This window comes from Brassica napus, chromosome A1 (assembly GCF_020379485.1).
Source record: "Brassica napus cultivar Da-Ae chromosome A1, Da-Ae, whole genome shotgun sequence".
In the NCBI taxonomy this organism is placed as follows: domain Eukaryota; kingdom Viridiplantae; phylum Streptophyta; class Magnoliopsida; order Brassicales; family Brassicaceae; genus Brassica; species Brassica napus.
In genome coordinates, this window is record NC_063434.1 from 9,764,290 (window position 1) to 9,776,963 (window position 12,674).

At 39.7% G+C, this 12,674-nt stretch overlaps 3 protein-coding genes across 7 annotated transcripts; 1 reads left to right on the plus strand and 2 right to left on the minus strand.

The window, feature by feature from the left end:
* The first annotated feature begins 3,305 nt into the window (after positions 1–3,305).
* Positions 3,306–5,066, plus strand: LOC106446046 (pentatricopeptide repeat-containing protein At1g77405-like). Its single transcript, XM_013887718.3, has one exon. It carries the CDS (start codon positions 3,641–3,643, stop codon positions 4,970–4,972), a length of 1,332 nt encoding a protein of 443 aa, XP_013743172.2. The 5' UTR covers positions 3,306–3,640; the 3' UTR covers positions 4,973–5,066.
* A 247-nt stretch (positions 5,067–5,313) lies between these two features.
* On the minus strand, positions 5,314–7,768 carry LOC106446087. 4 transcript variants are annotated; one of them, XM_013887784.3, is made up of 4 exons: positions 7,482–7,768; positions 6,662–6,890; positions 6,492–6,584; positions 5,314–6,188 (listed from the first exon to the last, which is right to left on the minus strand). In XM_013887784.3, exons 2-4 carry the CDS (start codon positions 6,846–6,848, stop codon positions 5,509–5,511), a joined length of 960 nt encoding a protein of 319 aa, XP_013743238.2. In that variant the 5' UTR covers positions 6,849–6,890; positions 7,482–7,768; the 3' UTR covers positions 5,314–5,508. The 4 variants fall into 4 exon arrangements, with proteins under 4 accessions (XP_013743238.2, XP_013743245.2, XP_013743222.2 ...); XM_013887791.3 differs by having other exon boundaries at positions 7,324–7,768; XM_013887768.3 differs by having other exon boundaries at positions 6,662–6,898; positions 7,482–7,764.
* A 428-nt stretch (positions 7,769–8,196) lies between these two features.
* Positions 8,197–12,522, minus strand: LOC106446078 (GPCR-type G protein 2). 2 transcript variants are annotated; one of them, XM_013887754.3, is made up of 13 exons: positions 12,128–12,519; positions 11,803–11,903; positions 11,624–11,731; positions 11,114–11,234; positions 10,586–10,715; positions 10,260–10,338; positions 9,978–10,066; positions 9,734–9,826; positions 9,494–9,520; positions 9,315–9,401; positions 8,949–9,020; positions 8,676–8,806; positions 8,197–8,577 (listed from the first exon to the last, which is right to left on the minus strand). In XM_013887754.3, exons 1-13 carry the CDS (start codon positions 12,340–12,342, stop codon positions 8,424–8,426), a joined length of 1,407 nt encoding a protein of 468 aa, XP_013743208.2. In that variant the 5' UTR covers positions 12,343–12,519; the 3' UTR covers positions 8,197–8,423. The 2 variants fall into 2 exon arrangements, with proteins under 2 accessions (XP_013743208.2, XP_022573401.2); XM_022717680.2 differs by lacking the exon at positions 8,197–8,577 and having other exon boundaries at positions 8,701–8,793; positions 12,128–12,522.
* Between the last annotated feature and the right edge of the window lie 152 nt (positions 12,523–12,674).

The window sequence follows — 12,674 nt, forward strand, 5'->3', positions numbered from 1 at the left end:
CGCGACTTGTTGTGTGCGGCAACAGACAAGTGGAAGGACGAGACTATGGGGAAACATTTGCGCCTAAGGCGAAGATAACGACAGTTCGCACGTTGTTGGAAGTAGCAGTTGCGAAGAACTGGGAGGTGCATCAGATGGACGTGCACAATGCATTTCTGCATGGAGACTTGGAGGAAGAAGTGTATATGAAGATGCCTCCAGGCTTCTATGGCGACAGTCCCACGAAGGTGTGTAAACTGAGAAAATCCTTGTATGGTTTGAAGCAGGCTCCGCGCTGTTGGTTCGCTAAGCTCACAACTGCGCTTAAGAAGTTCGGTTTCAAACAATCGTACTCCGACTACTCCCTGTTCACGTACATCAAAGGCGGACAAAGTCTGCGAGTTCTCATCTACGTAGATGATCTGATAATCGCTGGTGATGACTTGAACATGATGACGAAATTCAAAGCTTACTTGAACGAGTGGTTCAAGATGAAGGACTTGGGCAAAGCAAAGTATTTTCTTGGTATCGAGATAGCAAGAGGACCGATGGGAATGTTTCTCTCACAGAGGAAGTATGCTCTAGACATAGTGGCAGAAGCGGGCTTGTTGGGTTGTAGGCCAGTGGCGACGCCTATGGAGCAGAATCACAGACTGTTGGCGGACAAGGGACCATTCTACCGAGATCCAGTGAGGTTTAGAAGAGTTGTTGGTCGGCTGGTGTATCTTGCGATTACTAGACCAGAACTGAGTTATGCGATCCATATCTTGTCACAAGTAATGCATAAGCCAAGGGAGGCTCATTGGGATGCGGTGGTGCGTGTGCTCAAGTACCTGAAGGGGTGTCCAGGACAAGGGATTATGTTGAAAGCAGTCAGCGACCTTCGAATAAGAGCCTTCTGCGATTCGGATTGGGCTTCATGTCCATTGTCGAGAAGATCGCTGTCTGCGTTCGTGGTGCTGTTGGGAGACTCACCCATTTCTTGGAATACCAAGAAGCAGGACACCGTGTCTCATTCTTCCGCAGAAGCAGAGTATAGGGCGATGGCGGCGACACTGCGAGAGCTGAAATGGTTGAAGCGTCTGCTGGGAGATTTTGGAGTGAAACACAGTGAGCCTATGCAGATGTTCTGCGATAGTAAATCGGCCATTTACATAGCTACGAACCCTGTGTTTCACGAAAGAACGAAACACATCGAGTCAGACTGTCATAGTGTGCGTGATGCAGTTCAGGATCGGCTGATCGCGTTTCGTCATGTACGGACAACAGAGCAACTAGCCGACATAATGACAAAGGCGTTGGGGAGCTCATCGTTTCACTATCTACTAAACAAGTTGGGCGTTCGAAACTTACACGCGCCAACTTGAGGGGGAGTGTTAAGAGTGGTTTGGGTTGGTCGGACCGTATCGGTTATGTCATATCTCGTTAGAGATTGAGGTTGTTGAGATAAGGACAATGTATTATAGATAAGTCTTTGGTAGTTGTAGATGTAGCCAGATCTTCCCAAGAAGATATTGTAGAGATGTATAAGTACTTGACGTATGTGAATACAATCAACAACAGTTTCCGTAACACATTCTCTCTGAGTTTACAAGAGACAATTCCTTGATCGAAAGCGAACCGGACGAGGCATGACCGAAGTGAATGAGATCTGGTCACCGGTTTGGGGAAACGAGAAGCAGAGATGAGAAATAGCCATCGTCATCATCGGTTTGCTCTAAGGCTCTTTGTAGATGTCACCAAATAGACGTAATGAAAAAGTCAAGTGGGCCATCCCAATTGTCCTCCCGCTTTGGTCCAACCCGCTTTGGCCAATACCATTGCTGTTATGCCCGCGAGGCCCGCTGATTAACCCGTCCTGCAGTGGGTCTTTATGTTTGGATCAAGACGCGACAACAAGCAATAGAGACCAATTCCGATATGTTCAAAAAACACCCTAATATCTACTTTCGTTGTTTAGGGATGCGATGCTCATTCATAGCAGATCTAGCAACCTATTATACGTTTAATGAACAGGTTAAACCTAAGATCTAACATTAAGCAGCCAGTTTAATGCAAGCAATATGAACGGTAATGAATGCAGACAATCGGTTTATAACTTATTAATCTTTAGCTCACGTATCTAACAACCTAACACCCTAGACTAAGCAAGTGGACTACTCAACCATGAACAAAGAAATCACAGAGAAAATTGATGAAGAAAACATATTGAATAAATAAATAAATAAGACAACGTTCACGAATCTTCTCAAGACGAGAGACATGAAGCCTTCTCCCTTTCAAGGTAGCAAATTTTCAAGTACAAAAGTCTCCAATGGTTTCTTGTTTTAAATAATAGAGAATAAGAAAATATATATTGCAGATCTTTGGCGGCTGCTGGAGAGAAAATTGGGATGACTAGAGCAAATCTCGAAATATTAGAAGTTTCCATAAAAATCTCTGTCGCGGAAACATGCATTTCGAGTGCTCCGCTCGATCAGGAACAATCAATTAGACTGCTCTGCGTGAAAAACTCCAAATTACACTATTTTCTCCTCTTTTCCAAAAATTGGTCTATCTCCCATCCAATGAAAGTACATACCTGTAATGACTCGAAAACGACTAGGAAGACTCGATAAAGACTTGAAAACCAATTAGAAAACATATATACAAGATACCAAAAACACCATATATCACCGCCGAATGGCCGGGTTTGGGCCTTTTTGAAGACATTTAAGTTAAATGGATCGAGATTGGTTCTTTAGCCATCCAACCAACATAATACTTAGGGGTGGACGTTCTAGTACCCATTCAGGTCCGGTTCGGGTCTCTTCGGGTTTCCGGTTTTTGGAGTCAAAGATTTTAGCCCCATTCGAATATTTCTAAATTTCGTTATGGGTTCAGTTCGGATCTTTGCGGGTTTGGATAACCCATTTAAATTATTTACTCAAAAATATAAACAAAATAATATATTACATATAAGTTTGAATAACATATGTCAAAATACCTAAACTTAACATATAAATTGGTTTGGTTTGAATATTTGGATAGAGAATAAATAAATATTTTAAGTATTTTTGGCATTTTGAACATTTACTTTTGATTTTTTTGTAAATATTTTCAAGTATTTTGGATAAGTTAAAAGTTTCAAATATTTTTTGGATGTTTTTTAATATACATTAAATCTAAAAAATAATTAATATATAGGTTTATAAATCTATTTCAGATACATTCGGGTACCCAAAATATTTTGATTCAGATCGGGTTCAGTTTCGATTCTTTAAATACCAAAATTTTAGATCCGTTCAGATATTTAATCTATTTCGGTTTGGATTTGGTACTAGTTTCTTCGGTTCGATTTTTCGGATCCGGATTTTTTGCCCAGCCATAAGAATACTAATCAAATTTGGACTATAATGTAATATCTTAAAATGTAAGGTCATAAATCTTATCAACAGAATACGCTATTTATATGTTGGATTGTGGTATCCAAACGACAAATCCAATAACTCTAAAGTTGTGAGTGAGGGAGGAAAGAATTTAAGGAGTGAAAGTGAAATAGTTATCTTTTGAAAAGGGAGATGCTGTAATTCTAATCATAAGTAAAGGGACGAATCTGTAATTTATAAAACGCCTGGCTTTGTATTTATTCGCACTGGTGACAAAATTCGAAGTTAACACAATGAAACCGTCACAACGGTCAAGCAACCGAATCATTGATCAGCTCGCCGCCGCCATGATCCAGAACCGTCCATTCGACGCCGTCCTCGCCTCTTCAACAGTCGCAAGTCCATGGACTCATCAGCTCGTCTCCAATATCCTCCGCTCCATCCCCAGATTCTTCTTCATGTCCCCTCGTTCCATCGGCCGGCAGAAGGGTTTCCGTCACCGGTCGCCGTTAAAACAGAGAAACCTCCGTGAAGAATCAGCACGACGCCGTCTTGAAGTCCTAGTTCTAGGTCCCGGCGCGTATGTAGATCCTAAGAAAGTATCTCTCGGTTTGCATAAAGCAAGGGAGTTCTTCTTTTGGATCGAGACACACTTCGGTTTCGAACATAACGAGATCACTTGCAGAGAAATGTCATGCTTGTTTGCCAAAGGAAACGACTTCAAAGGTCTCTGGGACTTTCTCCGGCAAGTCTCGCGACGTGAGAACGGAGGAAGCGTGGTGACCACATCGTCTATAACGTGTTTGATGAAATGCCTAGGAGAAGAAGGTTTTGTGAAAGAGGCATTAGCTACGTTTTACAGGATGAAAGAGTATCACTGCAAACCCGATGTTTACGCTTACAATACAATCATCAACGCTCTTTGCAGAGTAGGGAACTTTAAGAAGGCTCGGTTTCTGTTGGATCAGATGCAGTTGCCGGGGTTTCGATACCCGCCGGATGCGTATACTTACACCATTTTGATAAGCGCGTACTGTAGATATGGGATGCAGACCGGATGCAGGAAGGCGATAAGGAGGAGGATGTGGGAAGCTAACCGAATGTTTAGGGAGATGCTGTTCAGAGGGTTTGCACCTGATGTGGTTACTTACAATTGCTTGATCGATGGATGCTGCAAAACGAACAGGATTGGTCGGGCTTTGGAGCTGTTTGAAGATATGAAGAAGAGGGGGTGCGTACCGAACCAGGTGACGTACAATTCTTTTATAAGATATTACAGTGTGACCAATGAGATAGAACGCGGGATCGAGATGATGAGGATGATGGAGAAGATGGGTCACGGTGTAGCTGGTTCAAGCACGTACACGCCGCTGATACACGCTCTTGTTGAGACCAGGAGAGTGGCTGAGGCTCGGGATTTGGTGGTGGAGATGGTGGAGGCCGGGTTGGTTCCTAGAGAGTATACTTATAAGTTGGTGTTGGATGCTCTGAGCTCGGAAGGAATGGTGGGTACACTTGATGAAGAGGTGCATAAGAGAATGAGACAAAGTATAGACCAGAGATGTAGAAGAGTCATGAAGATCAAACCTGTCATGGCTAGAAAAGAGGTGGTCCATGATAAATGAATACTTCCTGTTCAAACCTTGTATTGTGCTATGTTGTAATACTTCATGAATACTTTTGTTACTTGTTCATGATAAGAAAGGTAAGAGAAATCAATACTAAAGAGTTGCAATGTCATGAGCATTGAGCTCTAACTGCCAGCTCCGTATATGCCTGATCTATGTGATCATTATGATTAGTTAACTTGATCCATCTCTTCTCTAACGCTTTCTTCATTAGGAAAACAACACTTAACCAATAAAAGTGCCCATTATTGAAAAACAACACTTGACCAATTTTATAAGCCTTGAAGACACCAAAGTGTAGAACTTGCACATTTTATATATTCACTTCACCGAGATGATTTAAAAAAAAAACAAAAGGATCAATCAGAAATGAGACATCAAGGCATTCAAAGCTGAAGCTTATACACCAAAACAAATTGTATTCAGAAGAGAGGTTGTTTCCCCAGAGAGAGAGAGAGCAATGATTCAAATTTTGTTGCTTCTCCGAGAGAAGAAAAGATTGTAAAGAATGCACAATACCTAAACTTTCCAACCTACAAAATGTTTGGGACCTGCGAGTCCAATCTCTGCTGCAGCTCTCTCACCTTCTCTGAAAGCTCAATCTTCTGTTCCTTATAGCTTCTAAGTAGATACTCTTTCCCATCTATCACCTCTTTAAGCTCACCCACTTCCTTCCTCAACATCTCTACTCTCTCTCCATCCTTTGATCCCTTTTGCGGCGACTCGTAGTTGCTTTCGCTGTCCATAAACCCGTTTGCTTCCCCGTTCCAGCCGTTGCTACCTGCCTGTCCCACGCAGTGATCAGCGATTGCCTTTCTCAGTCTCTGAACTTCTCTTTCTGACTCATACAGATCCCTGTTTGTTGCGTCTAGCTGAGCTTGGAGATGGCTAGAGTGTGACATCTGCGCGTTCAACGAGTTTTGTAGCTCTATAATCTGTTCCTGCATTTCAAGTATCATGTCATCTCGTCTCTTTAGCTGTTGCCTCAGTTTCTGGATTACTTCACGCTTGCTGAATATGTCTGACCCTGATTCAGATACACAGGGAGAATCTGAGCATGTCGACTGATGATTGTATGATTTCATGTGTTCAGCCCACCCGACTCCATTCTCTTTGATGTATGATGGAGCAGGAACTGTCACAAGGGGCAGCGAATCACTGGGAGCCACCATTTGCTCGTTAATGGCATGGTCTCTCTCCACATTCTCAGTTCCTGTATAAAAAAAAAAGAAACAAAGAAAGCCAAACTCTGAGAACACAAAACATAGTTACCAGCTCACTGATGCAAGTAGCCACTTCAAATATGAGCCCCAGATTGGGCTACAAATGCATATCCTTATGAAAAATTATTCAGAACCAAGTCCATATTCTTTCAACTAGTTTACAGCACCTTGTAAATCAATTTTCACTTCCAAGATAACCGCGAAAGCAAACACAGCAAGAGTTTATGTGAAGTTAAAATATGCACAAGAACATTTCAGCTGTTAGAATTAAATAAACGCACAAACACTCTAACCTGGAGTGGTGTGGAAGCAACAATCCTTGTTCCTTTCACAAGAAGATGAGCCAGAATGCAAGCAGCATCTTCCTCTGTCAGATGTTCCATTGGCTGCACAACAACCATCCAGTAAGATAGATAATAAAAACCTAAATCCTCATGTAAGAGCAGGGAAGTGATACACGTACGTTTTAATCCACCAGTAGCATCCGGATGAGGTTTAGAGTCAACAGACTGCTTTAACTTGTACCCAAAGCGTATAGACAATGTGCTCAACAAGGCTCCCCCTGCAATTAGGATCCAGTTCGGCCCTCCTTCGCCACGGGAGTTTTCAACCCGCTGATGTCTAGAAATACCATTTCTTCGTGTACTCATTGTAAGAGAAAGTCAAAGTGTCTCAATCATCCAAGCTTTAACCTAACACACTAGATGTAAGGATATATCATTAAAATAAACACAACCAACTTCCTCCAAAATTGCAGAAGATAAAGTTGTAGAAACTCAAGAGGTAGCCACAATCTTAAATGGGACAGTTAGAGGAAAACAAAGACGTACCATTCAATTGGAACTGAATGGTAGCTCTAAAAAAAAATAAAATGCAATCAGGCAAAAAACAGTTTCTTTTGCAGCATTTTTTCTCTACAGTTAATGTCACGGGTTCATACTTAGTCAGTCACCTCTATAAGAACTACCAAAAAAAAAAAGGGTATCTGATTCAGAACAAAAAAAAGTACAAATACACATGATGTTGGGTACTGAACAGATGCGATTAATATATACATAATTTCAAACCCTAAACAACCGATAACAGCAATCAGTTCGTTATCGCAAAAAGGCTTATTCAAAATACCCCAAGAACAATCCGACGACAACAATCGGAAATGGTTGTTAATACAGCCGAGCCGATGTTTCCGAAATGAGAGTAGATCCAAGACTTATCAGAGGGTAAAGCTTCTACAATAGAACTGGGGATAATAATGATTTTATCAATCGTCTAAGAAAGCTTACCTGAGCAAATTTGAGACGGGGACGACGCGACGCAGAAGAAGAGCCTTTTTTTAACGCCGTTGAAACCCACCTTTTCACCCCGCCGTGAACCGCCAAAAAATGTTGTTGCGTACCATTTTATTTTATTTTTGTTTGTTTTATTTCCTCAACAATGTTGAATCGAAATTGTTTTTTTTTTTTTATTGTTAGTGCAAAAGTAAATTTACAGGATGCAGAGAAACAGTGTGTTTATGTTTAAATGCTGAGATAAAGATTACCACCAGTAGAATAACATATTACTACTGTTTATTAGTGCTTTGACAGCAAAGCTAATAGTCTGTTCACTCTGCTTATTGATTTGATTATTGTTTTTTAGAGAGTGTGATAGAACCTGAAGTTGCTTACAACGAAGCTTACCTATTAGAGAATTTTTATAAACATCTTTTGAAACTTTTAATAGTGTCTCTACCCTAGATCTCGATTGCATAGTTAGGGATCCATATGGGTATACACAGAAGCAGATATATTGAACGGTTCAATTTGAACCTAACACAAACCAACTTCTCTCAAGTACAATATTCTCACAAACAAACAAAAAAAAGACATCTCAGTCAATGTCTCATGAAATCATTGTACCCTTTACTCTTTTTCTTTTCCTTTTTCTTTTAAACTACTGCATGAAAGATCATGTTTGCGTGTATATAAGTTAATATATACTTAAAGCATGTCTGAAAGATTGAAGAGGCAAGAAAACTGTTTATATCAAATCTCATTTATTTACAACTAGTCACACTCGCTGATGTTAAAACAACTCGAGAGAGAGACTAATAATCCTTTCAAAGCAAATATGTACAGTCAATGCTTGGCCGCGATAATAAGTAGTGTATCAAGCTTTTCATGTACATCATCAAACTCTCGATGCAAGGGGGCACTTACAGATAATTCGCTTGCTTGCTTGCTTGTTTAGTCAATCGGGTGCTTATCAATTTGACGAGAGGTGTAGTGCGCAGATAACAAAAGTAGAGACAGAAAAGCGCTGGCCACGAAGATTGCATCAAACCATCGATGATAGAAATCAAACTGAATATCTCCGCCTAACACCTCTGTTATTATCCCTCTGCAGCCAGCCAACAAAACAGCGTCACTGATAAGCAACTAGTTAACGCTTCTATCTAGTGTTATCTTTGGTTTAGTTATAAGAGAACTCGGGTGTACCTGTACTCATTTCTCAAGCTTTTTCTTATAAGGAGAATGGAAGACAAAAAGTACATTCCCATGATTTCAGATAGGAAAAGCACAACATTGCTTGAAGATCCACTTCCCACCCTCGAGACTGCAAAGAAGAACTGTAACAATCCCCAAGTCATTCACCAACACTTATAATAGTATCCATAACATAATGACACTAGAGCATGAAAAGAAGTGGATAACATAGAAGATCATATAAAGACGAATTGAAGAAACTTAAAAGCTAAAATCAGAACTCACCTTCATCAGATTCGTCAAGAACCCCCTCACTGATATCACGATCAACATCCCAATAAACAACAAGGATATATACTGAAAACAATAAAAGAGACATAATCAGACCTAAGTTGCACTATCCTAGGCAACCAACAAATTCACTGGTTCATTTGAGAACCATATAAGTATTTTTCACGATACATCTAACATCTACTAAAACTGTGAACTCCAGTGACAAAGTTCTCCATCCCATTGAAGTCCCTACGAAAGTACAGTTATTATCAAGGAAAATAAACCCTCCCGCTTTTCATCTGGTAGACACGTTGTAAGGAGAAGGAATATTGTAACTAACCTAGTTGCACTTCACTGGATATACAAAGTCAGACAAACCTGTGAGAGCAATGCCGCATCTACTCCTATATCAAAGAACTGCAAGAATATGCTGATCATCATCGTGACAGGATCCTTGTTTCCAGCCTGTAAACAAGCTTCCATGTCGTAAATATGTAAACAAATAATGATACGATGCATTCATCATTGTGTATAAGATAACATGGTCTTGAGAATACCTCCTTGAAAACGACACTTTGTAAAGACTGCAAAGAAAGGAAAGGAAAAAAACAGATAAGTTAGAAAGCCTGGGTCACAGTTACAATTAAGAAAACATCAACAAAATATATCAAAGACATTATCATCTTATAAACTAAGAATATGTTGTTAGACCGCAAGCCGAAGAGTTTAACATATTCTTGCAGCACTGGAAAAAACGTAGAGTTAAAAATACAAAAGAGAAAGGCAAACAAATTTACCTTTAACATCTTATACACACAGTAAATGGAACATGCATAGCCAAGTAAATTCTGCACATGACCCTTCCAAGTTCGAGAAAAAGCAGCAGCATCCTGCAAATGGGACGAAGTAGTAAAGTGCCTTGAAAACGTATTACAACTTTACAAGAGCACCAAGTAAACAGATAGTTTAGAAAGATGTCAATTGCCATGACGAGTAGAATTCCTTAGTTAAACCAAAGCTTAATACAGTACTGAAAGGAACCTTTGCTTGGCGGAGTTCATAAATTTCCAAGAATAGCTGCTTTGACAGCTCTTCTAACCCTTCCACCTCCGCCTCCATTAGTTTTATATCTGCAAAGGATAAAAATGATCAATGAAATTTTTCAGCATAAAGAAAGAAGATGACATTTTAATCTGATAGATGAATTTACATGGTTTATTTTACATAAGTAAAACCTATTGGAGTCAAAGATACTGTAAATGACTCTTACGAATATAATGTTTAGCAGGCATAACTACATAAGCTAAAAACATATTGACTGACCTTGCTCCTTTTGGTCATCTTGAACCGACCGCACAACAGTCCCGACGAATCTTCTAAAGAAAGATTTACCCTTTTGGTTCTGGAAGCCAAAAACACCAGATGATTACTTCCTAAACTCGTCACAGAATTAGCCTAAAGAGAACATTTTGACATATGCATAGAAAAAGCATTGTTATGATACAAAATCATTTCAGAATTTGATGAGCACTGTGACATACAATCTGATAAGAGTTCTAACCTAATACAGAATGTTCACTAAAATGAAAGTTATAAGGTACAATTCTATGGAGTATGGCAGTATGCTAATATAGTAGACAGAAACATACCTCTTCTGATACTTGACTTCGTTCCACCTCCACTTGACATAAAATAATTTTCTTCTTCTTAGCTATGCCACTCTCAATTGATTGCATCAGTTGCCTTTCCAACGATTTTATTTCTGATTCTTCGATCTCCCTATATGTTTCCAGGGAGGAAGAGAGACAGGAAAACGAGCTATTATTTTATATAAAAAAAACTTCCAAATCCAGCTGCACTTCTATCTGTGTAGATCCATTTACATTACAAAATATAAAACGCTTCATTCAGAGTTGAGATTTCAGTATTTAAATTCCCATGATACGCAGTTTGGTAACATGTTTTTTTAGTCCACATCTCTTTTCTTCCATAATTAACTTTGCTCTAAGTGGCAATTGACACATACAGTGCTAATCATGTCTACCGTCTATCTAATTATTCGTCACAGTTAATGGTGAGACCAAAGGAAATAACGATAGCCAAGATAACACTAAACAGCAAAATCAATTGAAATAAAGCAGAAGCTAGAAGAAAAGTTGAATAATGTAGGGAAATACCTGATGAATAGCGATATATAACTGAAGGGCAAATTTACAGCTCCAAAACCCGATAAAACGGCCATGAGAGTCACACCAATGACCCCGATTCTGCTGATCAGTTGAGGCATTGAAAAGAAACCTTTCAAGATAAAAGAGTGCTTAAGTCAAGTAACAAGCAGTAACAAGATCTTAAGCATCCAAAAAAAAAAACTACCGAAAGCTTTTGCATATATAGAAGCTACTGTCGAGCAGAAACAGACACAAGCATAAAGAATGTAGAATGATTGATTCAGCGATCATTCTGAAGGTACTTCTTCACTCAGGCAATCATAGTCAGTGTCACATACTCACACTCTCCTTTTGACTTTTAAACATCACATCCCTACTCCACTCATTCATAATTACTTAATTGTTTATAACAAATGTAAATAAGATCTGAAACTTCAGATCAAGTTGCGACTTGCTTTATACAGTGGTGAAGCAAGACAAGAGAGAGAGAGGGTGCATAAACTCAAAGAGGGGACCCACCTTTGTCTTGGGAAGGCATAGGAAAATGAATTCCCATGCGCCAGAAAGCATAAAGGAAGGCTGTCAAGAATAACAAGGCCCCAACAGCAGCACGTTTCCTTCTTACACCTGAAATGTAATATTAACAAATAATGTAGGTTATAGCAAGTAAAGTAGAGCCAGCAAAAGAGAAGGCTTACCAGTATTGCGAAGCATCAGATAACAATGATAATAGGGTAACATGAAAACAAGAAGCACAATTAAACAAAAGAGATCCACTTTCCAGTTAACCATCCTTGCCCTGCAAAACCAAATAAATCTCAATAGAAGAAAGCTCCAAAGGCTTCAACTTTTTATCTAGCTAGATGATAAAAAGAGTTAAATTATGCAATTTTCAAAGCTCAAAGAATAGATTCACAAATAATGTCGAAATGACAAATTTCCTCTATGATGATGTTACACATTATCCAATCAATAGTGAGAGAAGCAGCTAAAGAGCTGAACATAATCAATAAGGCAGCTTACTCTCTAGATAAGACGGGGATAATCTCGAAGAGGACGAGCTGTAAGAGGTTGCAGGAGAAGGCGAAGACGATGCTGAAAATGATCTGAACCAAGGCTCGCTTCTCTTCGTACTCCTTGTAAAGCCTTCTGTTTAGGAACCAGAGTCCCGCCGATCCCAAGAGACACAGCGATCCCATCACCAGGATGCCTTCGAAGATCGCCCATCCGTAACCCATCGCTTTATCCAAAACAAAAACAAGGAAGAAGAAACCTCAGATCTCTCCGCCAACGAAAGCTTCTCTCATCAGCAAGCAGTTCTCCAGCTTCCTTCCTTCCGCTTATTCGATTCTACTCACTTTCTTGTTGAAATTTGCCGACCAACGAACGGTTCCTTCTCTTCAGTTTCACCAAGCCAATTCAATTAACCGAGAGTTTCACCCTATACAAACTACTAAACCGAACCGAACCGTACCGGAACCAGATCTGTGTGAATAATTTCCGGTTCATTAACAAGAAGATGCCACAAGTCTATAACAGAATTGGATTCTATTTGCACTGATTATGTCTT